At 43.4% G+C, this 27,044-nt stretch overlaps 1 protein-coding gene across 1 annotated transcript in view; it reads left to right on the forward strand.

Annotated features, from left to right (window-relative positions):
• MTUS2 (microtubule associated scaffold protein 2) overlaps positions 1-27,044 on the forward strand; it is a 318,965-nt gene that overhangs the window by 262,820 nt on the left and 29,101 nt on the right. Inside the window, exon 9 of the mRNA XM_055701794.1 lies at positions 24,154-24,220. Within this exon, the coding sequence (XP_055557769.1) occupies positions 24,154-24,220 (67 nt within the window). The remainder of the gene's footprint in view (positions 1-24,153; positions 24,221-27,044) is intronic.

Genomic DNA, 27,044 nt, shown 5'->3' on the forward strand with positions numbered 1-27,044 from the left:
AAAAAAAAACCCAATGTTTATCTTTTTATTTGCCAGTGCAATGAAATCCATTTAAGTAACATTAGTTTGTTGTGTTTACTTACACAGAACAAGGAACAAAAAGAAATTGTCTAGATTGAACTGGGTATGTTAAAAACAGAAAGCACTTGGCTGACTTAAGGTATTCCTTTTAGTTAATATTTAAGCTCTATGTAACAATCTCATTAGAATTTTGTACATTAACATTTTTATTATTCCACAGTTATCCCAACAGAGTGCTAGACATTTTGCAGATGGTATGAAGATGATGTTCCAGTCCTGGAGCACGTAGCATCTAAATAGGCAATAGCCTGATTAAAATTCGAGAGTCAAGTCACTGAGACTTGGAGATTAGCATATCTCTAGTTTATTCAGGAGTTTATGTTGGGAGGTTAGTCACATGTTTGTGTACAGGGATACATACACCCGCATGCCCACAAGCATACATTCTGTTCTGCTGCCTCATCCTCTGGGGAGACAAGTGTTTTCAGTAAACATACAGGGGGACAGGGCTGGAGCATCGCAGGGCCTGGAGTTACTGACAGGGTCACAGTGACGGGCACCACTGGAGAAGGACAAGACAGTGTGGTGTCCTTGCCAATGTGTCAGCTAAGTGCAATAGGGAGGGCAGGCAAGAAGTCACATACATTGAGACGTGCAGAGACAGCAACGGTTGTGTGCACAGCTCTGTATGAGCTGTAGAAGAGAGCCCAGTGAGTAGTTTCGCTTCTGCAAACAGGTATATTCCACCTGTTCGTGTTCATTTACACCAAAAGGGTGTGATAAGTATTTTGCATCCCACACAAGTTCACCCTACCTGCCCTTGGCAGTGTTTCCTGTGGTGCAGCACATGAGTCTGGGCTGCTGCAGAAATGAGCAACAATATGTGTCCTCAGCAGCACCGCTGGGCTGATAGCAGCCTCCAAGGCACACAGGCTGCACAGATATTCTTATTATCTCACTCTGATTTCTTCTGTAGGGAAAAAATAAGCTACATTTCTTCCATTTTTTTGTGGTTTTTTTGTTTGGTTTTGGGGGATTTTTTGCTTAGTACACTGAGAAAAGGGACCTTGGTATATATAGTCTAGAGAATTCTGTTTGGAGACACATAAAAAGGATGTTGTGTAACTCTATATATTGAATGCTACTGCCAAAGTAAGGAGGTTGAAGTAAAACTGAAATGGAATACATTTATCACAAATATAAACATCAGTATCTTGTCCATTAGGCTAACAGGAGATGATCACTAAGTGTTGTAAAGGAAAGCTAAGATACCTTTCTTGACATATATATGTATATAGGTAGGCTGAATAGAAACACAGAATTGTTTAGGTTGGAAAAGACCTTTAAAATCATCAAGTCCAACCATTAACCTAACACTGCCAAGTCCACAACTAAACCATGTCCCTGAGCACCACATCTCCACATCTTTTAAATGCCTCCAGGGATGGTGGCTCCACAGCTTCCCTGGGCAGCTGGTTCCAGCCCTTGACAATCCTTTCAGTGAAGAAATTTTTCCTCATATCCAATCTAAACCTCCCCTGGAGCAACTTAAGGCCATTTCCTCTTGTCCTATCCCTTGTTACTTGGGAGAGGTAACCAACGCCCACCTTGCTACACAGGTAGTTGTAAGGAGCGATAAGGTCTCCTCTCAGCCTCCTTGTCTCCAGGCTAAACAATGTTCCCTCAGCTGCTCCTCATAAGACTTATTCTCTACACCCTTCATTGCCCAGAAGTCCGAGAAATCTTTAATGTGACATGAGTAAAACTTAGTCCTTAACGAAGTGTTTCTTACCTTTGAGCTAGAGATGAACAGATGTTAGAAAGCAAACCGGAGGTCTTTGCTCTGCAATGGACCTCCTGTGCCAGTCAGAGCAAGGGGCTCAGTGTGGGGTTCAGTCCAGCAGCCGTGGGCACGGTACAGGTGTCAGGTGAAGAGGGTCTGGCCTGTCACAGAGTACCCATGTTTGGTCTACAATGGACAGACCCAGAGGGATGCTTCCCCTCAGGAGACATACGGGGAGTGTCTACTCACAGATCATACAAGAAGCCCTGGCACCTCCAGTGTGCTGACTGGAGAGCACTGGGGTTCACCACCACTTACCAGAGAGGTGCCTGAACTTGGCCTTTTCCTGGGGCTGTGCTTGAGATGCCTTTATGTATCTGAGGTCTAGTGCCCCAGGCGCTTGACTGTGTGCTGCAGGAGGCCCCTTTTGGTCTCACAACTCTTCTTTCCATGCAGGAGCTCAACTTCCCCAAGAGCAGAGAAAACTATTTTTTCCCTTAACCTGGAGTACTGCATCACCTGGCACATGGGACATTCTTCCTGTACCTGGCATAATTGTCTTGCTCAGGCCAAGCCTTAGCTCAGGGTATTGGACTGACCACAAGCCACTTAAATATTTAGGTAGTAATCCCTCCAGCAGCTGAAGTTGGCTGTATTTCTGTACGTGGCTGTGGAGCTTCTTGAAAAAATATGTGTAATGTTGAGCTGCCTCCTTTAAGCTGCCCCACATTTAACTCCAGGCAGGAGATAAGCACCAAGACAGGACTTCAGGCAGGAGGCAAAGACCCCAACCCTCTGGAGAGGCTCTCTGACCATGCTGCAGCAACAACAACCCACAGGTAACTTGCAGGCTGAGGAAAGAGATACCTGATAGTTCTGTCCTGGAAAGCGGGAGGGAAATGTTCAGGAGGGACTGGATGTTGTCCATTGCTCTCTGCATTTCCAGTGGGATCCATATTGCAAATGAAAAAGATTTCAGGGTTTCTTTCTGCTCTGACTGTACAGAAACAGAGATCACCTCTAGATGTGGCACAAGCTTCCAGATCTTTGGCCTGACTTTTTTCTTTCACCTTTTGGTAACTGGTATTTTTAAAAACAAACACATTGCAAAGAAGCATAACATACTGAAAGCACTGCCTAAATAATTACAAGTATTAATTTAGAAATAAGCATAGAACAGTTGAGTATGTGCCATATACTTGTGTGAGTGCCATGCATATGACTATAATGTTTGAACTTCTTTCCCATAGTCTTGGAATATCTTCTGTTGCACATAAAACAGCATTTCACCTACCTTTACTTAAAATGAAGTACCAGAAGTTACTGAGTTTTAGGTGCATTAAAAAAAAAAAAAAATCTGTCTTCTCTCCCTTGCCCCAAAGACATCTTTAAATGTCATTTGCAGAAAGACTTCAGAAGATTATTTACTGTGTTCCCTCACCACTGCATGTTCCTAAGCTAGAAAGTTCTGCTGATATAACTGTCTCTCCAAAATTACTGCAGCAGTTCCCAGGGGGTGACAGTGTAAATATCATAAGTCTTCTTGTGTAGATCCATCAGCAGATGCATTCTGAGCTGATGCACAGAAGAGATGCATCAATATAGTGAAACTTTCCCGGTTGTTGAAAATTACTGGCAAATGTAAAGTTGCTCCAGTGCAAAACAAGGCTGGAAAATACAGATAGCCTACGACCACAATTCCCACCTTTAAGCCTTTCAAGACTGTGTGCCACATCTGCAAAAACCTCTCGTATACACATGCTGACAGAAAAGGAGCGCTTTCTTTGTTAGTGAAGTTCTGAATTGATCTTCAACTTTGCAGATGCAATTTCATACCCCCATTGTATTCCATGTGGATTGTGGTTACAGATTTTAGCAAGTAGGTAGCTGTATATTTGATTTGTGGACTGTGAGCTGCGTACATTTTTAAGCATATAAAACCAACCTGCTCACATTCGCACTGATTCATTTTCAATGAGTGATAGATGCAGCAAAGCCAGGCTGAAACCCGCTCTGGCTTGAGCTGTCTTTCAGTACAATCCTGACTTGCCTCTGTGCCTTCAACCCTTCCCTGCAGCCATCCCATAACTGGCTGACACTAACCACATAGAGAGCCTGGCTCCAAGAGGGTATTTAGACCAGATTTGGATCATGAAGTGAGCTGAGCCCATTCAAACAGAGTATGTTGTAATGCAACTGGAAGTTAATGAATAAATCTAAATGCAGAATACAGGTCATGCCTACAAAACTGTGGTGAGGGCATCAGCTGGAAAGGAGTAACTCCAGGAGTAATTAGTGTTTCTGGTGTCAGAGCAAATCAATGTGAGCTCCTGCTGTGAATACATGTTACGAAAAACTGTCAAGATGCTTGGGTGAATAAGCAGAGATGCATCAAGTAGAAGTAAGAGGGTGGTAACACGTGCACATTCAGCACTGGGGAGACTGATGATAGAATATGACATTAGCATTAGTGCCCAGACTTCTTCAGGAAACAATGAAAGTGGGGAGGAAACCGATAAGAGCAATAGGCAACTGTAAGGACTGGAAAAATCCTTTGCTGTGAGAGACTAATAACTGATATTTGTGAAAAAGGACAAAGTGGCTTGAGTCCAGAGCAGAAGAATCACCATAAGCAGGTACTGCTGTGTACCAGAAGGCTCTTTCCTCCAGCAGAGGAAAGTTTAGCAGAAACCACTGGCTGGAAGTAGAAGCTTTGCACCTTCAACATGCAAAGGAAGCACAGACTTCTAGCAGGAGAGATGATCGGTTATTAGAACAAACCACTGTGAGAAAAGGAAGCAGTTCCACATCTTCACATCTGCAGTTCACCACCAGCTGCCTTTTCAGAGGGAATGCTTTCATCAAATACAGTTACAGAACAGTAACAGCATAAAATATAATGTCCGGTGATACAAAAGTAATGTTATTTGATTGAATCATCCCTTTGTCCTTAAATTCTACAAAGATCTGTTGGCAACAAGAATATCTGGACGTGTAACATTTAGTGGTGCAATAGGTGTTAGAGGGGAGACACCTATTTTAAAGTCAGAAGCCTTCTTCAGATAGATTTTAACATGAAATATCCATGCAGAACAGCTTTTAATCATACTGTCTAATGCAGGTCTTGCACCTTCTTCTGAAGTTTCTGCCAATAAGCACTGCTAGATGCAGGATCTTGATTAGATGGTCCATTACTCATAGACATATCCACATGGTAATTATTGTGTTCCAATGACTCTGACATTTATTTTTGCTATCCTTTCAGGTGGAAAGTATATCCACTTCATATTCTTTCTGTGTTCTCATAGCCACCCAAAGGCATGTAGCTACACTTTTGAATCACATACCCAAAACACAGCCCATCTCTCACCTACCTCCCCTTCATGTCTGAGCTATCCGGTTCCAGAAATAAACTCTAAGAGTTTTATTTCAGCTGCAGTCTCCTGGAATTCCCTCTCGTTGCCGTCACCCGAGATCTAATTCAAATGCTGCTTCCTGCAATCACTTCTCACACATTAAATAAATAATTTCAGAAGGTTATAGTTTTAATATAATTATTTGAGAACTGTTTATTATGATGTCTTCTTAAAGCCAGCTCTAACTACACAAATGCTGAAGATAGAGAAATCAGTATAATGGATGCATTTTTTAAATGAGTTCTAAAAATCATCTGAGTTAGGTTTTCTTTGTATAAAAATGACCCAAGACCACAACTGATAGATTCGATACTCATTAATATGAGTATGTGCTATTCCTGTCAGCAGAGCACTGGGAATCTTCTTGATAGGAAAACCTTGGTCCATGTGAGGCTGCTGGAATTTTTTGCCACTGACATGGCTGTTGCAGGATGTCAGCGCTTGTCACTTGGTCTGCTTGGCCTCAAAATACAGCAGCTTGAAGTTGTCATTGGCTTTGGGCCAGAATAACTCAGAAGTGGAAGAGAGGAGATTCCCTGTTTGTTGGGGGAAGAAGGGAGCATTTCTTTGCGAAACTGATTTAAGAAAATGGCCATCTGCTTCCAGCTACTCAGAGGTTTGGAATTTATAAATAGCCCTGCAGGGGATGTGTTCCTGGGTAAAAGGCAGGTGAGGAGTTCAGCGAAAACATGCATTTGTTTTAGTTCCTTGTGATCTTGGTGCATAAGTGATGTTTCATATGAGGAAATGAATTCTGTGTCAGCAAGAGCTAGTTAATTTGGAATCTGCTGCAAATGCTTACTTTGTACCATTCCAGACATCAAGAACTAGAAAACATAGTAATAAAGCATTCTTCTCTGGCGCATTTTAATCCATGGCCTTACAAGTTACTGACACAAAAAAGTAAGGCTACACTAGCAGAAATAACAAAAGACCGAAGAAATTCTGTTTAGACCCTCACATTCTTTTCATATGAGAATTGAATTAAAAATGGAGTCAGCTTGTTGGACTCTTTCACTTGAGAAACAGAGAGCATGTAGCCCGTGATTGTTGAATTCTAGAGTAAACATTCTATTCATCCAGATATACAATACTGTAATTGTGTAATTGAAAAACTATATCTAAAAATGTGTGCTTCCATATAAGTTGCCTGAGGATCATTAAAACCTCATGGTACTGAGTAATACAAAAAATGTGAAATCTTACTGTAAATCCGAGGGAAATTGCCATTCCAGGGGCATCTGGCATGACCTTCACCTCTAGCTGAATCATCTAGCTGAAACTCATGACTGACTGCTCATATCTTCAGAAATGCCCACATCACTATATTACATTTTCATTTTTTATTTTAAGTTAGGTAAGAACAAAAAGAACAGACCCAACATGAAAATAATGTATTACATGTGAATGTCTGAAGACCAATGTGGAGACAAGCATGTTACTAACAGCAGAGCTGCTTCAGAGAACTTTTGTAATGCACCTCCAGCAAGGAAGATAAGATGTAATAGTGAATGTAATTGTTTTACTTATTTCTTTGGGCCACTGTGGTTTTCAGTCTGACAAGATTAGGGCTTCAGGGGCTTGGGACAGGACTCTTCTCCCAGCTGGCAGCAGAGTGTGGAGGCTGCCACGTGAACTCCACAAATGCATTTGGCACAGGCAAGCTGGCCCTGCACTAGGAAGGTTGTCTCTCCCCAGATTCATCACTTCCACTTTGGTTTAGTTTTAACCCAGATCTGATTCAGTGCCCAAACACTTGTGTGACCATAAAGAAGGAAACAGGGACAAAACAAGTGACCGGGAGAGGAGAGGATGAAATCCCCTCCTTTGACAGCAGCACTCATCCTTATTGGTTTCAGGCACTCAGAGAAATACAACGTCAGTAGCATTTCCAATAAGCAAATCTTGGAAAGAGATTTTGGAACTAGTTGAGAATGTTTCCAAATTACGCTACTTGCAGAACTGAAAAGTTACAATATTGATAATAGATCTATCAATGGATTGCAGGCTTTGAGGCCCATGCTTGGCTTATTGAAAAATAAATTCATTCTCCCTAGTTGTCTGCAATTCTGACAGTGTACTCAACTTCTCTCTTGTTGATATCAAAATTCTGTGGAAATCCACCTGCACATTCTGTCACACAAACTATAAGTAACAGTGTTTGAAAAGAGTATGTGCGGAGAAATAGGTAGCGATAATCACACAGGCAGTGCTGGTTGTCCCTTCTCCCTGCCTTGCTCTCCCATCTTTGTCATGAATGGCAATTCGTGGCATGCCATTCAATCATCTTCTGAGCCTCCTGTTCAAAATAGATTACTGGAATAGCTTGGTTCTACCTATCTCGGCACTGGCTTAGACAAAAACCTGGCCCTTGCTGAATGCTGCCAACCAGGCTTCTCCTCACGTCATCCTTGGAGGTGCTTAATGTCGGTATCACAGTCACCTCTCACTCTTGACCGCAGAGAATGCCAGGAGGCGGCAGCTGCTGATAGCCTGACTTGTCCGTCACCCTCTAGAGCTGAGACGTGACCGAAGTTACGGTGTTTTGGTTATGCACCAGGTCATCTGAATCTGACCTTCACGCCTCTCCTTATCTCTTCATTCCTGCAGTCTCCTGTTCCTTGTCTCCCTACTCCATTGCATAGCCCTTTGTCCTCTGAAACACCATCTTCAGAACACTTTTTCCTTTCTTCTCTGTTCCATCTTTTCTTTGAATCCATGCTTTGGTTTTTTTACCGGGTAAAGTTGTTTTTCAGCTTGTGGTATGCCCCACTTCAGCCTTCTCTCCCCATTATCTCTCTCCATATCCCTATGGTGCTATCTTCAGTCTGCTTGGTCCTCACTTCTAACCACTGTCTCTTTCAGCTTTCTCCTAGTTTCCTATGTTTATTGCCATAACCACTGATACTCTCCTATCAATTTATTCCCAGAGTTGGCAGTCCTCTTGCAAACAAATTTGTGTCCCTTGAGGTTCCCTGTACTACTTCTAGCTGCCCTTCCCCTCAGGCTGTTCTCTATTCAGCTTAAGTCAAGTATTTGTTTGGCATAGTTTGCATGTTACGCCCCTCACCAAGCATTTTCAGTGTTTCATAAAGGAAAAATAATGCACAGTTCACTTAAGGATCCTCTAGCACAGTGACACACAATGTACAGTGTTACTACCTGTATCTCCCAGAGCTTTCCCTAGACTTTGGCTATTGTTTTCATTCTCCTGTCTTCCTCCATGGATCTCCATCTTTGCATTTGCCAAACCTTTGCAGACCAGCACTGTGAAGATCCAGGCAAAGCGCTATGTCTCTCCGGAAGGGTAGCCAACCTTCATAAAATAGGGAAATACAGATACTAATGGTTAAGAATCCAGAATTGCTTATATATGTTAGAATATATGTTTAGAATCCCAATGAAATGATTTATTGTTTATCTTCTACATAACAGAATCTATGCGCTAATACATAAAGACCATTACAGAGTTAAAGAGAATAGTATGCTCCATTTGAGGACCTTAGTAAATTATAAAAAATGGCAAGTTAAACCCTACCTCTTCCAATTTAGTTCAGATAGATGTAAAATATTGGATTTGCTTGGACAGTAAGTAGGAATGGTATTATGCCCACCATGGAGGAGAGCATTGATTCTGTCACTGTAGGAAAAAATTACTGCCCATGGTGCTTCTTCACCATTAGAATGGGTTGTTTATAGACTGAGCAACTCCCCTGGGACATTTAAGAAAATACAGATGTCTTCCTTGAGCTTTAATTACCCAGGAGCCTCACCTTATGAGGTGTTTACTACATTGTGTTTCCACTGTCGTCAATAAATACTGGAGGACTCAGTACCTTGTAAAACATACCCTGTTAAGTTGTGCTTGTGTGCTACTATTTGTGACCAAAAGACTTAGGTACATCTAAGTTCACATCCTTTTATTCTCGTGTAAATACGTTTTTTCACCTTGAAGTATTTCTTCCTCTCCTAGTGTTCTCCTCCCTAATGTATTTATAGAAAGCTGTCATTAATCAATTTTACTGTTGTTTTCTTAGGCAGAAGCAGATGTGTACTTACATTGCATCCCTCCAGTGGTATAGGCTATATATTCTATGGGTCAGAACTCATAGCCTCAAAACATGGGTGACCAAAAATGTGAGGTTCCAGGTGAGATCTCTTTGGGGCTTTCCATAAAGCATTTCAACTTCCATCTTAGTCTTTCCTGCAGCCTAAAGTTGTATTTACTTTATTCAGGCTGTACCGCAGACTAAGAATGGTCATCTGGTGATTGTATAAGCAAAATTTTTTGCTGTTATTTCCAGCTGATGAGTCTCCATCTTCTACTTTAAATTCCTGTTATTTGTCCCTATGATTGTGACCTTGAACTTCCCAGTATTTCATGTTTCTTCTCATAGCCCTACTACTATAGCCCTAAATGTCATCCAGCTTGACAGGCATGGTGTTTGACTACCCCCTTGATGGATAGTACATCCCAGCACCTCATTACAACTCCCCTAATTTTTGACCAGGGTCATAAGTGAACATAATTTGCCCTAAGGACTGATCTTTGAGTAGCTCCATTAATTGTAGGAGTCATCTAAAAACATCAACTCTTTTGGTGTACAAAGGCAGCAGTCTGCACTGGCATGGATCTATCTGCCTTTGGTGTTTTGTTGTGTTTGACACTTCTTTTAATTCCTTTCAGTATCTGATCCAAGTGACACATGCCACTGAAATAAGGCAGTTGACCCTAGCATTTTAGAATTAAAAAAAAAAGAGTTGATAATTTAAAACCTTTATCAGAACCTACTGTTTAAAGTGTCAGTTCTCATAGAATTTGGGTGTTGACATCATCCTCTCCCATGATGTACCTGCTTTGCTGAGCTTTTTGCTCCTGTCTCAGTTATGCTAATTTCCATTTCTATATCCTTAATGCCATAGGCATTGATGCCTTCAAGTGTGTATTTGAAGTCCTACACATAGTAACCTACCTCCAGCCTGGAGCATGCTCCCACCACAGAGACCTCTCCTGAATTCTCCTTTCCTCATTCTCTGCTTTTTGTGCATTCAACTGAGGAACTGCTCTTTACAGCGATTTCCTTTTTCCTTTTTTTTTCTTAGCTTGGGTCTTTTCCACCTTAATGACCTGCAAGATGCGGCTTAATCTCAACTGAATGAGTTTAGGTGCACTTTCTCCAAAAGGACCTAAGCTAACCAAGGAGCCCAGTAGCTGCCCCATCATGTCCTTATCCCTTATCAGTGCTGTGTTGCAAGTAAAATCAGCTTCTGGGGGCCCAATTCACCCTTGCCAGAAAGGACAACGCATGGCTTCTGCTTAATTTAAGTTCCACTTAAATATTTTATCTTCCTATTTAGTGCTTAAGTGGTACTAAAGTGGTGCATAGACCTTGCTAGCAAATTTCTGGGTTAAATTTATCACCACATGCAAACAGCAAATCTACCATTATTAGCAAAGTGACTGAAGATGAGTGCTTCATTTTAAAAGTATAACAAAAGAAGGAATGACAGGGTTTTATTTTCCTTGTGATAGTGAGACATGTTGATCTCAATACTGTAGTTCTAATGGTCAGCTCAGAGAAATGGCTGTGGTAATTTCTCTACAAGTGAGTGTGATGATGATGATGATGATGATGATGATGATGATTGATGACGATGATGTGGCAGTTAAAATGTTTCCAGTCAGGATTTAGACTATAAAAGATCCAAATCACAGACTTCAGGTTGTGTGGCATAAGTTCCTACAGTGAGGATGACATTATTTCACTATACATGGAACTCACTTTTTACCTCCACTTGTTTTCTTATGGGTTTCTTCATGAGTTTTCTTTATTAATTCCCTCATTAATGGAGCAGCAACTATAATATGTTTGGTGGCTGTTGTCTACCATCCATTTTCAGTTCTGGTACAATTCAGAAGTTTTGCATCTTAATTCTTTCTTTGATTTCAGAGGGGCTACCCAGCATATCACCTCTTTTCTTTCTGCTCCCAGTGTTCTCTTGTCCTGAGAAATCTCGAAACCCAGACATTCTAGAGTTAACTGAGCAATTTGTGCTTCTTTCTGTGATACTTGGCATGCAGCAAGTCCCAAGAAATTCAGTAAGCTAATGGTGACCTCTTGACATTCCAGTTTCATTGTGGCTCCCAGTAGAATATCATCTACATACCAAAGCAAGCTAATTGAAGAATTCTTACCTTGCCAATCTTCCAATTATTCAGCCAATAAATTACAAAACAAAGTAGGGGTATTCTTGAATCCCCTGGGTAACAGTCCAGCACAGCTGAAATTTTCGTCATGCAGTTGGATTTTCCCATTCAAACACAAAAAGTTTTTGACTCTTCTCCTCCAGGAGCATTCAAAAGAAAGCACCTTTCAAATCCAATACTGTAAAATAGACATTGTTATTAGGTAAAGGTGATATGTTTGGAAGACAGGAGGTACATCAAATCTTGTACCAGTTGGTATTCTTGAGTCCAAGGTTTCTTAACTGGTAAGATCAGGGTATTATATTCAGATTGACACTCCTTCAATAGTCCATATTGAATAAAATAATTTAATAGTGGTTCTAAACCCAAATAAGCCTCTAACTTAATAGGATATTGCTTTTTTCTTACCGGTTGCTCTCCAGGTTTTAATTCAGTCTTCACCAGTACTGGGTTCTTTGCTCTTCCAAGTCTGTTGGTTGCTCATACGGTGGGTATTACAGCATCTGAAATTTCCTCTGGGATGTTTGTATCTCTCCGTTTTTTCTCCATTAATAAACAAATTTGAGTCTTCCAAGCTGTTACCTTTGACAGGTGTAGCTGTATTGTCATCATCAGAGAAAGTTATTTGTGCTCTTAATTTACACAACAGATCTCGCCCTAAGAGGGGTAAGGGACAATCTGGTATATAGAGAAATCTGTGAGTTACAGTTTTACTTCCAATTTTGCATTCCATTGGTTTTAAAAATGGTTTCAAAGCTCACTTTCCCATGACCCCACAATCAGCATATAGCTATTACTTAAAGGACCTTTAAAACTAGCTATAACTGAATATGTGGCTCCTGTAGCCACCAAGAAATCAATAGTTTCATTCCCCAGCTGAACTAGAACCAGGGGATCAGCTGGGGAAAATTTAGTATTTTCCCACAGTCCCCTTCAGTTTAAATCTGAAGCCCCCAGCATAATCAGATCAGCTTCAGGGGTCTTTCCCCCTTGAGGAACTGTTCTTTTTGGGCACTGTTTTTTTCCAGTGTCCATCTTCTTTACAGTAGGCATAGGCACATTGATTTGGCCCTATGGAACTTTCTAAAACTGATGCAGAATTCCAATCCCGGTTTCTACATCTAGCCTGGATATTTCCTTGATATCATCCTCCACCTCTTCCCTTATCTCTCATTAAATTCTCAGCAATCATGGCAGCTAACAAGTTAGCCTGCATTTTGTGACCTTTTAATCTTTTTTCTTTTCTTTTTTTCTCTGCTTCATCTCAGTTGTTATATACTTTATAGGCTATTTCTATCAATTGAGGGTTATTCCTTCTACTCCTATTTTCTGTAACTTTTTTCTTATATCTGAAGACAATTGTCCAATAAACAACATATTAAACATTCTGTTAGTTTAATCTTCAGGATCTAAATCAGTCCACTTTCTAGCTGCCTCACACAATCTCTTGTAAAATGCTGAGGGATTCTTATAATTTCCTTGTCTAGCTTCTTGTAACTTTGACAGATTCTTTGATTTCGGGACCCTATGCTGTATACCATATAAACTCAATTTCTGATACAATTTCTGATTTGTTCATTCACCTCCCAGCACTAGAATTTGGGTCCCATTCTGGATCAGTTTTAGGCATAGATCTGGCAGGATCATCATTACCATTTTGCCTTTGATTCTCTTGTTTGGCTTTTGGCAAAACCAATTGCTTTTCTTCTGGAGTAAAAAGTGTGTTTAACTGTTTGCATGTCACTCCAGATAGGACAGCACAATTGATTCCCCTAACTGATACATTTTATCTGAATTATTTCTATACAATCCTATTGATTGTTTCCAATTTAATAGGTCTGAGCTGGTAAATGGGACATGTACAAACACCGGCAAACGTTCAACTCCCGCTGCCTGCCGGAGTGGTGCCTGTATCACCAGGTGCTGAGCCCCAGTTCTTCCTGAAATGGGTGAGAAATTTTGCTCTTCCATTTGAGGAGAGTGTTTGTGGGAATTGCTACCAGCCTCTTCTCATCTAATTGGTGGTACCAGCTACTGCATGTCCTCCTACTCCTCATTGCCCGTAATACACCCCTGTGAGTTTATCAGGGATACTGGGAGTATCACAAGCTGAACAGCACCTCTGAGTCTTCTTTAGTCCACTTTCAGCCAATGCATAGATACGGTTCAGATCATAGTCTGACAGCTTACATTCCTTTCTCATTTCCTGATTATCATGGAAGGCAAAGAACAAATCAACATATGGTACTTCATCCCATTTACCCACTCTTTCACGGAAAAGCGTTAACTGCAATTTTATTATAATTCAAAGTCCCATTTTCTGGCCATTTCTTGCCATCAACCAGCTTGTACTTTGGCCACCATTGATTACGGTATCTGTGTAATTTTCTCTTAGTTAAGGGATTCCCAGCAAAATAGTTCCAGTTCTTCAGGATGCATCCTAAAGGAGTGCAAAGGGGTATCTCGAGGGAGGAACCAGAACCCCTATTATTTCCTAGGAAATTTTCTTTAACCAGGACTTTGTGTATTCAGCAAACAGAAGGTAATGTAGTTTCCCTTCTCAAACCTCTACATACAGAAGTATGCGATCCCCGGGATAGGGCGACTTATGCAGAGGGAGCAAACCTGAAGCCCAGACCAGGAGCAGATCAGAACGGATTTTTTCCACTCACCGAGGAGCCCATGCGGCGAGCTCCTGAGCTGCCACCCCGCCGGGCTGGCGCGGCACCGCCGTGTCCCTCCGGCCCGGCCGCGGGGGCGGAACTCGGCGGAGCCCCCTCTCAGACGGGTCGGTGCGCGCTGGGGTCCCCTTCGGTCCCCGCTCCCCGTCAGGACGGCAAAGCGGCCCGGGCAAGGCTTGTCCCTCCTGGGGGGCAGAAACTGCTGTCACAGCCGGAGCGCACTGCCCGCCCGGCGACGCATCAGCCACACACGCGGCCGAGGTGCCATCTACTGCGTGTCTGCGCGGGCGTGGGAGCCGGGTGGCAAATCCACAGGGCCAGCACACCTCTTCACACAGCAAAACACTTCGTACACTTTGAAAACTCGTTTGCGATTACGTTCAGTCACAATTAACCCTCCTTGGTTCTCACGAGCCTTGTCTCCATTTAAAGGTGCAGTGGTCTTTAGTCTCACTGCGCATGTTGGGGGGTGGGGGGTGGGGGGTGGGGATTTGTTAGTAGGGGGCTCTCTTTGCTCGAGGGTGGATCTGTTGGTGTGCTGAAGAGGACAGGTCCCGCATAGTTCAAGTAATTCTCTGTTTGGTCCATTAATCATTTGGTTCTCCTTGAGATTATTTTATGCCCCAGCTTGACCCATGTGGTCTTATTCCCTCTCCCAAGGCCGTCTTGTGCAACCGTTGGTAACATCCTCTGTCCTCCAGTCTCTCTCCTGTTCTTCACCACAGACATTCACATCACTTCCCTACGTTGCAATTTAAATAACAGAGTGCCCTTTCATTAATCATGTTATCTGCAAGCCGGTCGTCCGCAACGCCTCCCGGAGCGCCGGGGGATGCCTGCGGTGCGGTGCGGTGCCGGGGTGGCAGTGTGTGCCAGCGGCGGCTCCTGCGGCGGAGGCGCATCCGCGAGTGCGGAGCCGCTGAGCAGTCACTGTTTCACCCCTGCGGAGGGCTGCCCGCTCCCCTTGCCAGCTCACCGATGCTCGCCGCTTTGCTCAGGCCTCTCCCAAAACTGGTTGTCCGGTCTCTCAGGCTTGCCCAGAGCCGGGCACGTCCAGCACCGCCATGGCAGGAACGTGTCGGGGCGAGGGACAGCGGTGTAACGTTTTGAAACTTCGCAGCGAAAGCCCCAAACGCGCTGAAATCCGACATGATCCGCGGGAGGCGGCTCTGGCTGACTGGCATATTCATGCCGCGTTCACAGCCTTTGGTCACTGTCGTTCCCCTCCTCCGCAGCCGCTCGGATGGTGCCTTCAACTCGAACATCGCCCGCCTCGCTGCCGGCGCGGCTGCTCGCCCGCCCCGGTCCCAAAGCCGCCCCAGGGCAGGGTGATGGGCAGTGCGGCCGTCGTGGCCCCGGACGGCGGCTCTGCCGCGCTGGAGCCCTCCCCGGCTATCCTGCGGGGTCTGCGGCCCGGGCACGGCGGCTGCGCGGCTCTGCGCGGCTCTGCCGGCGCGCACCCCCGGAGCGAGCGCACCGCGGCTCGGCGGACGGCCGCGGGGGACGCCGGCCCGCGGGGCGGGACGTGGGGACGGGGACCGGTTTCGAGCCGTCTGCTTTCCCCGAGGGATTTCAGGTTGGGTCGCTGCAGCCCATGACACCGGTTGCCGGACTGTCTGCAGCCCGTGAGGAGTGTCCCCCGGCTCCCGGGTGGCCCCCCAGCATCCCGAGTCGCCCTCCTCTCTCGGCAAGGGCTTTTCTTGAGGTCGCTTGTTTAAATCCCGAGGAAGATCGCTACCCTCTGGACCTCGGTGCCTACCCGTGTTTGTAAAAGCACAGACCTCTGCAGCGAACTTAAGAGACATTTGTAATCCTCAAGGGCTGGGGTATGGTTTTGGCTACGTATATATGTATATACACTGCATAACTCTTACCCTAACCTGCATGTATTCATATATGTGGTGTATATGCCCAGTCTGTATGCATGTGCCCACTGCAAATACACTTTTTTGGCTGGACCTGGGGCATGGAGCTGCAGCAGCCTCACCTCTCTCTCCCGGGCTGTTATCTCTGGCATGATATATTTCCCTCTAACAACTTACAATAAAGGTAACTCTGGAAAGAGGCAAAACAGTTCAATGACTTACAGCCAAGTTGGTATTTCTACTGCAAATGCCTACGCTGTTGAAATCATTATTTCATTAAATCATACCTCAAAGCATTATTTTCCTGAAAGCCAAATCGTGACCAAACACACAGAAAAACTGCATTGACCTTAATGCTGAGTTGCTCTGTCTTCCAGTAGGAAAAATGAAATGCTTAGGTCTGTGCCCCTCTAGACAGGCATTTCTGTATAATTGTATTTTCTCCTGTGACTGGTAGTGCACGAAGTGATTTGGAAAACAGTAGGAAGCAACAAGGAACTCCAGCAAAAGTTTGTATTAAATCACTTTTAAATACTCAGTTAAGTTCCCGGTTTGTGTCAGACTCTTATTCTCTACTCTTGCTCAGCCTGCCAGCACTTTCAATAAAGTTTCAGAACACCACCAACAAGCAATTAAACCCGAAACCCCAAACCAAACCAAAGTAAAAATCCCACTCAACATGCATGCGTTTTAACATGTATATTTAAGCTCTAAATTTTCTTCACAGCCTGTGACAATTGAGTTAGTTGTCTACTGAATAGCTACAGAATGTGTAGTTGACCGGCTTGCAGATAACATGATTAATGGAAGGGCACTCTGTTATTTAAATTGCAACGTAGGGAAGTGATGTGAATGTCTGTGGTGAAGAACAGGAGAGAGACTGGAGGACAGAGGATGTTACCAACGGTTGCACAAGACGGCCTTGGGAGAGGGAATAAGACCACATGGGTCAAGCTGGGGCATAAGATAATCTCAAGGAGAACCAAATGATTAATGGACCAAACAGAGAATTACTTGAACTATGCGGGACCTGCCCTCTTCAGCACACCAACAGATCCACCCTCGAGCAAAGAGAGCCCCCTACTAACAAATCCCCACCACCCCCCCCCAACATGCGCAGTGAGACTAAAGATCACTGTACCTTTAAATGGAGACAAGGCTCGTGAGAACCAATGAGGGTTAATTGTGACCGAACGTAATCGCAAACGAGTTTTCAAAGTGTCCGAAGTGTTTTGCTGTGTGAAGAGGTGTGCTGGCCCTGTGGATTTGCCACCCGGCTCCCACGCCCGCGCAGACACGCAGTAGATGGCACCTCGGCCGCGTGTGTGGCTGATGCGTCGCCGGGCGGCCGGGCTCGGCCTTCGGAGGGGCTGCGCGACAACCCCCGCTGGTAGCGGCACGTCCCGGGGCTCACCTGCCTCCCTGCGGGGCCGCGGGCGGTGCGGCGGGTGGCGGTGCGGCTGGTCGCGGTCCCGTCAGGATGGGAAAATGCGTCTCCAAGTGTTTTGCCCGCGCGGGGGGCGAGGACAAGACGGTATTTTTGCCTTTTTTTATGCCTTAGGGGAAGGCAGGAAGGTCGCCGGTACCGTCAGCGAGCCCGTGCTGCAGCTGCCGGCTGGCGTCGGGGGGGTGTGTGCATCCCGGGGTGGCGGGGAGGGGAGTGATGCGCGGCTCGCAGTGTGCTGAACTCCGGTTCGCCGGGGACGGGTCTCGCTGTCGCTTTCACATGCACTGCGGTGCCTTATATAATTGTGTCCTGCAGTCTAAATGTAAGGCTTGGATTTTCTCGAACCGAGGAGGAACTGCTGGCACCTTCCGTAGTAACAGTCAGCTTGATTCCTTGCTATGCTTTTCATATGTTTTTAATAACCAGGTGGGGTACAAATTATAAAGGAAACTTGCATAGAGTTTTAAAGTTTGAAGAGAGATTATTCACCCTCTAGTGTCCCAAGGTTTCACCTAGCCTTTCTGACGGGATTGATTTTCCAGTCTAGAGGAAGTGAAACAAGGTAAAACTACTTGTTTTCTTGTGTCAGGGTGAATCTAAATCAAATTCCCAGGCACCAAAATGTGTTGTGTAACAAATGTGAGTGCAGAGGTAAGTACATAGCTACAGGTAGCAGAACAGCATGTGTGAGATAAGTTGTGGGACATTTCTAACACATTGCTTTTTGCGCTATTCTTCTGGAAATTTGCCTGGATTTTAAGTATGCACAGAAGAGGGAGAGAATGAACATATGCATTTAATTTGCTTAATAGAAAATATCTTGGCAGAAACACAGGCTTGTGCATTATATTCTGTTAGAGTTTGGCTTTTTAAAATACTCATATACTCTGTCTAATGAAAAGCTGATAGTATCTCCCATTCACCTAAAAATATGTTCAAATATAGCTTGAGATATGCTGCTAACCAGGTTAAGAGAAAATGTATAGCTTAATATAAAACTTGTTAAAGTACAGTCACTGGGGGATATCTAGATGCTTGTAAACTTACTGCTATGAGGTTGGATTACCTGATAACCAGTACAATTGAAACAGCAGTATAAACCACCTCTTTTTTGAAGGAAGACACTAGGTTATTTTGAACAGCATAGAATCATAAAATCATTTAGGTTTGAGATGACCTTAAAGATCATCGAGTCCAACCATTAACACTGCAAAGTCCACCACTAAACCATGTCCATAAGCACCACATCTACATGTCTTTTAAATGCTTCCAGAGATGGTGGCTCCACAGCTTCCCTGGGAAGCTTGACAATCCTTTCAGTGAAGAAATTTTTCCTCATATCCAATCTAAACCTCCCCTGGGGCAATTTGAGGCCGTTTCCTCTTGTCCTATCCCTTGTTACTTGGGAGAGGTAACCAACGCCCACCTTGCTACACAGGTAGTTGTAAGGAGCGATAAGGTCTCCTCTCAGCCTCCTTGTCTCCAGGCTAAACAATGTTCCCTCAGCTGCTCCTCACAAGACTTGTTCTCTGCACTCTTCACCAGCTTCCTCAGCTGCAGTGGGATTCAGTTATTGTTTCTACACGTATTGTCTGAGATATTTATTCATACAAGAGAATTTCCAATGTATATGATTCTCTTTCCAGTGATAATATAAGGCCTTGCCCCAGGGAAGTCTGAATAAAGCACAACAGTAACCAAGCACCATTTGCAGGTCAAGTTTTTTGTGTGGTTTTTTTTTTTCTGGTTTTGTTTTGGGGTTTTTTTTTTGTTTGTTTTTGGGTTTGGGTTGTTTGCGGTTTTTTTTAGTTTGGAATGCATTGGATACAGAAAAGCTATTCTGAAGGAGCAGTTTTAATAATAAGTGCCACAGAGAATCTGTGTGCAGTGCATAGTTTTAGGAGGTATCATAGAGAATTGGGAAGTGTTTGTGGAGATACTGTACATATATTTGGACCTCAGAGTATATGCAAGCATGTAAGTTGGCAGGGAGGAGAGACACGTCAAGTTGGGGAGCTAACTCCAGGCTCCTGTGTTTACTTCCTAGCTGCAGTTGACTTCCTATGTGGGTCTGGGCAATTTTCTGATGTTCCTTGCTTGATTTGACCCATTTTTGCAGTGGATCTACTATTACTTACCTATTGTTAAAAAGTACCTGGAGGTTTAACTAATTAGTATGTCTAATGAATTAGTATCTCTCAGGTACTTTGCATTTCTCAGAGGAGAGATGTTGTAAGGAAAACCTCAACTCTGCCTCCCCATCCCACAGTTATTCCTGGTCCAAAGCAAAATCTTGACCTGTCTCCCTGACAGTGTCTCATTGAGGATGTCTACCTGTTGGCTGAAGCTCCATGCAACTAAAGCAGAGCCCTTCATAGAACCCTTTGGGTTGGAAGGCAACTTTAAAGGTCATCTAGTCCAGCCTCGCCCCGACAATAAGGAGGGACATCTTCAACTAGATCAGGTTGCTCAAAGCCCTGTTCAGCCTCCAGCCCCAAGTCTTCATCACTACTTCCCTTCTTAATCTGTTCAGACAAGACCAGCATCTTGCCCATCCTCAGGCCTGTGTCATGGCATCTTTTACCAAGTTATTTTTCCAGGTCCTCATATGCAATTATATCTAAACCGTGCAGATGTTTCCTGAACTCCACTGCTAAGTTAACTGTTATTTAATTAGATTAATTCCTCCTTCCTTCCTACCTCTCTGCCTACCTACCTGACTACCTGCTAGTTCTTCTGGAGCTGCTTGGATGTTGCACCAATACAAGTCATCATACCTCAGTCTGTCCTCAGGGAGTGTTGAGTTGAATGGAGAATACATCAGTGCATTTTGTTGTCTGTTTCACTTGCTGAAATGCAATCTGACATTGAGCCTTTCACGAAAGAAATATTGGGAGGTCTGTATGCTATAAAGCTGATGATAGGAAAAAGACTTGCTACTGTGTCTTCTATTCAACAGAGCAGTTGAATATTAAGCACAGAGCAAACATACTATTCTACTTGTTCTGTTTTATTTATTTTCTGTCTGAGGAGATGGGACATATTCCAGACATGGGACTTAATCATTGTATGGTAGATTATAGGTATGAGTAAGAAAGTTTCCTTCATCTCCATCATGAGTGTAATTTTATTTTTACGAAAATTACTTCAGTATCAGAGTAATTTCTTGGAATGCAGCCAATGGAAGACCTCTCTCATCAGTTTTCCAAGCAACAATGAATTCCAGCATCCATTAAAAGTACCTGAAAAATAAATACAACAGTGGGCACAAACCCCACTGTTTTGTTTTCACATTTTGGCCAGAAAAAATTAACCCCAAATCACATTGAAGCAGGTTTTTTTCTCCCTTGCTTGAACTGCCTCACTGAAATGCTGCATATCTGCACAATCTTCTTACAGTGTCTCTGACCTTTTCACCCACTAGAAACAGCTGTGTCACTAGCATGGCTGCTGAGCCTTTTTAAACCTAGGTTGGATTTGGCCCTTAGTCACTAACCCTCAATGGCTTGACTCTAACTGGTGGCCTAGTAAAGGACACCTACTGAGATCCTTTGATATGCTGAGTCTGTTAGAAACAAAACTTCTGGGAGGGCAGGAAAGGTTCCTGCTTACCCTGTCTTCTCTTTCAAGTATTTTGTTGAGATAAATTTTAACAAATCTTAATTCAATGGGATATCCTGTTAATTTGGTTTCTTACAGCTTTGTTTTGGGGGATTTTTCCTCATGCGTTTCTGAATTTCCTAACTGCTTTGATTTTTTGACATTGGATCTATATGAATCTCAGCATTGGACCTGAGAGCTTTACATTCTCTGTCAGATCCAGTTTTGCTCTGCTGTAATGCTTTTTTCCCTAAGTTCTGGCATTCCCAATTTCCTGGCTGCGCTGACACTGAAGTGCTGGTTATCTGCAGAGCCACATTGATGATAACAAGAGGGGCTTTTTCATTTTGTGTTAATGTCATGTTTTACACTGGTAGCAGGAACATGGGCAGTCCAAACCAACTGTGTTACGCTGACAAAACAGGTTGCAATAACACAAAATGTCAGGAATTTATAAGTTCACCATGCACCCAGGAGACCATAAGGCTGGTATGATGATTAGCCAAAACTACACCTTGCCTCTTTTGCAGAAGAGAAAGATAAGGACTCATGTGCTGTTGCTCTCTAAAAGAACCCTCTGAGAAAGAGGGACTACTTGAGACCTTGGCACTGAGGGCAACCCTTGCACATCTGACCTCCCAGGAAACATAAATACAAGGTCCCAAAGAGCAGTCCGAAAGCTCTAACCAAAATAAAATACAATGCAAGAAGTATTGGCAGGACAAGCAAGTGACAGGGAAGCCACCTAAGCTGTGCCAACACCAGCTGCTCGAGATAGCCCCAGAGGCTGCTCTGGAAACCATGGCCCCAGCATAGTGGGAGACAGCCAGGAGGTCCGCTCTCCTGGTGGGGTGGTGTCCATGCTGAAGTTTGGGTTCTAGGATAGCATTTTTAAGCTGGTACCATAGTGATTCTCCACTCTTTTGGAGAGAGTCTCCCCACCAAGTGTCCTCAAGGGTAGGACAAACCTTATCTAAGATAAAACATAATGTAAAAAAAGGATTCTGTAATATTTCTTATGGAGGATCAACATTTTAACAACTTCTTTTTCCTAGGTTGTAATTTTTTTACTCTCTTTTAATTCTTTATGTAAGTAGAATAGTAACAATCCCACTGAGTTCTGCTCATCTGTAGGTGCTGGCAATGATCTGTACAGAGCTCTCTTGCTTTAAATGGGTTTTGTTTCAAGTAGTAGGAGCTGGTAATTTGAGTGGGTGCTTTCCTTCTGCAAGCCCCATATCCAGTATATCCCTGTGCACACACCTTCAAGGGCAACAGTCCTGGCAATCTGTCAAGAACACTTCTTAAAATTACTCCAGTGAGTTAAACAGACGGTACGGGCAGATGCAGTGATATTCTCCAAAAGGGGAAACCTTATCTCTGTAAGATGGCTGGTTTGGGAATCTGTGTGAAGGGCTATGTTTTTTTAACATACGAGGCTATATTCATCCACACCTTTTTTTTTTTTTTTAATTACTTAATAATAATAATAATAATAAAACCCCAACAAAAAGCAACAGAACAATCCACTGCATTTTATTCTGAGCCTAATGCAGTTGGTCAGGGCTGGGGACTCTGCAGTCCTGGCACACAACACCCTGTGCATTACTCAGCAGAGTACGGAGCTGACTGTTTGGAGGAGCCCAGCCTTGCGTGCCTGGCTTCTTCCCATAACTGAGTTAAAAAGATTCCCACATCGCCTGGGTCTCCTTAAGCACCCAAGGATCTCAACTGAGCTCACTTTATCACTCTATTTACAGCAAAACTTTCCAGAAAGTGTCTCCCTTGGATCTGATAGAAACCATCCCAAAACAGCAGTGTGTAAAGGATTAATTTAAATTCCAGATTCTGGTTTCCTGGTATTAGCAAAAATAAAGCTTTTGTGTTACTTCTCTTAACAGTTTAAAATTAGATGCCAGAAAAATAAAGAGAAACATTAAGCTTTGAAATATTTATTTTTTCCATTTACATTTTGGTAAGACAAAACTAATCTGCTATCCTATCTGCTGTGTATCTTACTGCTGAACTAATCTTTTCTATGCCCTAGATTGTTATTAGCCTTGCTTGATTATGACTGAAAGATTTACTTTCTAGGACTGCTTATAATTCCATTTGCCACTACACTGCTTTTTCTCTTAAATATTAGGGTTTTTGTAGTGTCCTTTAAAGATTCTTGGCCTTTTCTAACCTGGGACAAATTTATAGTAGGCTGATCTAGTTTTCCTAATCTTTAATGATCTTCCCAGCATGGTATGTTCTTTGTCTTCTTCCTGATGTGATTCAGGACACATTCCAATTTAAAGTGCCCTTATGCTTCGAATCATTATGCTGGGATTTATTGTACTAAACCAAACTCCAATAGATTTTATTGAGGCTTTTCTCTGTCAGTTTGCACAGCACTCAAAAGATACCTGCTGTCAAAGTCCTTGCATTTTAGTAATAACACCTTAGCATTGTTAATGTAAATATGTTTAAATTTTCCTTTGGCCAACTCATCTGTTTTAATTCCTTAAATATTCGGATTTCTTTTGAGACAGTTGAGGAAAAGAGCTCTTTTTCTTTACAGACAATAAAATACCAGAAATAAATGTGTAAATAGGCATGAACATTAGGCCATCAGTGGTGTTTCTATGGGTATGTCCACCATGCCTAGAACGGTGTAAGTACAGTAATCTGCTTGGCAAATTTGACTGCATGACCATATCGCTATGTTTAGAGGTGGTTAAATGCAGGCATCAATAGATGCAAGTGTTTTCACAGAATTAAGAAAACCATCTTGTACATGCAGTCCAGCCATATATGGTACACAGATAGAACAAAAAATGATAAAAAAATAAAAATGTCCTTTTAGACCCATATGAGTAAATAGAGTATTCTGTGCTGTCCTGTACATGAGTGTGTGTACCTGTATTTATAGAGATACCAGGTATTTGTAGCCAGTGAGTCATGGCTCCTAAGCCTGATCTGAAAATGGAATGGGTTCATTATAATCCCACCACCACCTCACCACCCTACCCCCCCCAAAAAAATCTGAGGAATCAATCTAATCTGCTTTACTAAATGAACATGTGAAAGTGCTTATCAGGGATAAACCTGGGGACTATACGTGTTTCTCTCTTTTTCCTCAAACAGAATGAAAACACCTTTGAGAAAATAAAGGAGTTAGAAGAAGAGCTTGCAAAGATCAGGGATGAAACTGGTAAGTAGTACAGGCAAAGTAACAAAGTGTTTTTCTCACTTTACACAGTTATTCTCTGTGCCCTAATCCTGGGGAACGTGCATACGTGTGATGAAGTCTTTTCTGAAGCCCAGTGTCAAGGGGTTTTGTGGCTTTGCAGATAACTGTGATTCTACCTCTTTGTTGTGGAGATGGGACCATCACCACACATTATCTTTACTAGACAAATTGTTCTTCATAAATCCATAGCTTCCGTTTTCAGACTATGTACCACCACTTCCAAGGAGAAAGCACAGTGTGATGAGAAGTGGGAACTTGGGACCTCTGTGGTGCATGGTGCCTGGGAATGCATTGCTCACTTACGTACGTTTGCATGTTTGGCAGTTCAGCTGCAAATTTAAGGATATGAAGCTCAGAACTTGCTTATTAATATCTCTAAGGTCTCTTCCTGGTTGAAAGACAACAAAAGCAATGTGTCCCATTCAGTATTCTCTGTGTATCTGCATGCACCGCTTACCCTCTTTGGTTTCTGATCTAGACAGGAAAGACAGGGATGGTGTAAAGACATTGCAACTCTTGACAGAGAAGATAGGCTTTTGCACTGGCTGCAGCCAGTTCTGAGCTCTTCTGGGCTTAAATCTCCCCAGAATGGGTGTGATGTTGAGTTCATCTACTCCAGGGCAAATAGAGAGGAGGAAGGGCACCTGGAGGGAGGACCACTGGCACAGGGGACACCCTGAGCATCAAAAGTTGTTGGAACCACTGATGACTAGAGCTGCGAACAGGGGGAACCTCTCAGATTTCTTTGCATGGGGGACCCCAATTGCTGGGTCATACACTAAGCAGAGATTGTGCCGTGTGGTGGGAGGGTGACTTGGTTTGCAAAGGGGGAGCACAGGCCAAACCCCTGCAAGGCAAGTAGAACTGCAGATCCTCCCTGTGCTTCGTGTTCACCTTGCCTGTGACAACCTACCGCAGAAAAGCTGAGCACAGCCCTTTTCTGATGCCCAACAGCTTGTGCTCCCTGCTGTGCCCCTCTGAAATTTTTTGGCTGATCATCATTTCATAGAGAGCTTTATTGTCCCCACAGCCAAAGGATACTGCAGCAATAGCAAAACAGTGTTTCTAGTTATTCCCTGATGCCTGCCTTCATCCATCCTCTGCATTTCCACAGCTCTTACAGAGGAGTGGTTGCCAGTGGTACATTCTTTAGGCAGGGCACATATGAAGCTTTCCATTGAATACCCTCCTTTCATTTGAAAGCCCTACCTCTTTCTAGCAGGTTGGGTTTGCTCATTTTCATGAGTGCTTTTGTAGGTGGTGGTGACATGGGAAGGAAAGGGACATACAGGGCTGGAGGTAAAGAGCAGCTCTGCTTCCATTACACCATGTTTGTACAGCTGAGGTGGATACAAATCACTGGTGGCTTTGCTAGAGAACTTTGCCAAGGATATGACTGACTGCCTGTTTGGGAGTCCCAGAGCAGCCTGTTCAGTAACAGGAGATCACTGTGCTGCCTGCCCTTGCCATTGCTCTTGTGCATGCAGCAGTTAATACCTCCTCCGCACAAACCTGGGTCCTGATAGTCCATGGAGACAGTTTTGGTAAGAATCCCAAATGCTTCAGAAAAGCAGTCTGAGGTCTCAGCTGAGCTGTACTGCTTCAGAAGGCAGATTAGCCATAGATATGTATGTGCTTTCTTTCTCAAAGAAGGGAAAGATGGTGTGGGATAGTCCTTTGCTTAATGGTCCAGTAGGCATGTGTGCTGGAGAGGAACCATCACGGGCCACCTCTTCCTGAGCAAGCCACCACTCTGGGAAACACTGAGATGCTGAGCAGAGGCTGCTTAGGAGCAACAGGGGTAGCTGGTGATCTGTCACGCTTGTTGGAGGTATCCCCTCCATGCAACCCTGAGATGCAACATACCCAGGTAGAAGGAATCCCAGCAGAGATGGACAAAAAGATGAACATGTGCAGGTATTGCTCCCCAGCAACATGTGAAAAAATTCATCAGCAGTACATATCCTGGTATGTATCCATTCATATAGAAGGTGAATATTTATGGTTTTTAGTGTAATTCAAAAATTGTTGGGTAGTCTGTTTTCCCTTGGAACAAAATTATAAATTTAAATTTTGTGAAGCAACCCATTTTTCAGATCTGTGGACGAGGTGAAATGCCATGTGCATGAGAGCATTTCTCATTAGTGCAGTTCTTTGCTGTCTCTAAAGCAGTGCAAGCTGGGGCTGTGGGTGCTACTGGAGATAAGCAGCCTGCCTGCACTATAGGAAGGTTATTCTGGTCTCACTGTCGGATGAATCTGTATGTTGTACAATATTGTACATGTTGTACCAAGCTTTCTGCAGGTAAAGAATGAAACAGTCATTTATTTGACAGCAGCAATCATAGGTGATTCTGTGAAGAAATACAGGGAAAGTCTACGGAGCATGTTATTTTGACTATAACCAAGCTGTAGTTCTGACTTGTCTTGGTCATTTTAGTTAGTAATGTCTCATTAATTTAAAAATAACCAGTGCAGTTAAACAGCATGGGTGTTGGTCAGAAATTCCTGATTTCTCATGTGTAAATTCACCATGTCAGACTCACTGATGCAAATACCTGGATGAATCAGTAAAACAGGGCTGGACTAGCCAGGGTTGATGCAAGCAGTATGTACATTTAGTGGTTTAGGCAATAGCTCTAATTCAGAATTATGATTGAGGTGCTGAATGTGCTTGGTTTTGAAAGCACACAGTCTTCGTTAGCTTCAACAGAAACTGCAGGATTCTGCTGTACAAATCAATGAAACTGAGATATAATCCACTGTTCAGGAAAGTCAAAATATAT

This window comes from Falco cherrug, chromosome 2, assembly GCF_023634085.1.
Source record: "Falco cherrug isolate bFalChe1 chromosome 2, bFalChe1.pri, whole genome shotgun sequence".
Classification (NCBI taxonomy): domain Eukaryota; kingdom Metazoa; phylum Chordata; class Aves; order Falconiformes; family Falconidae; genus Falco; species Falco cherrug.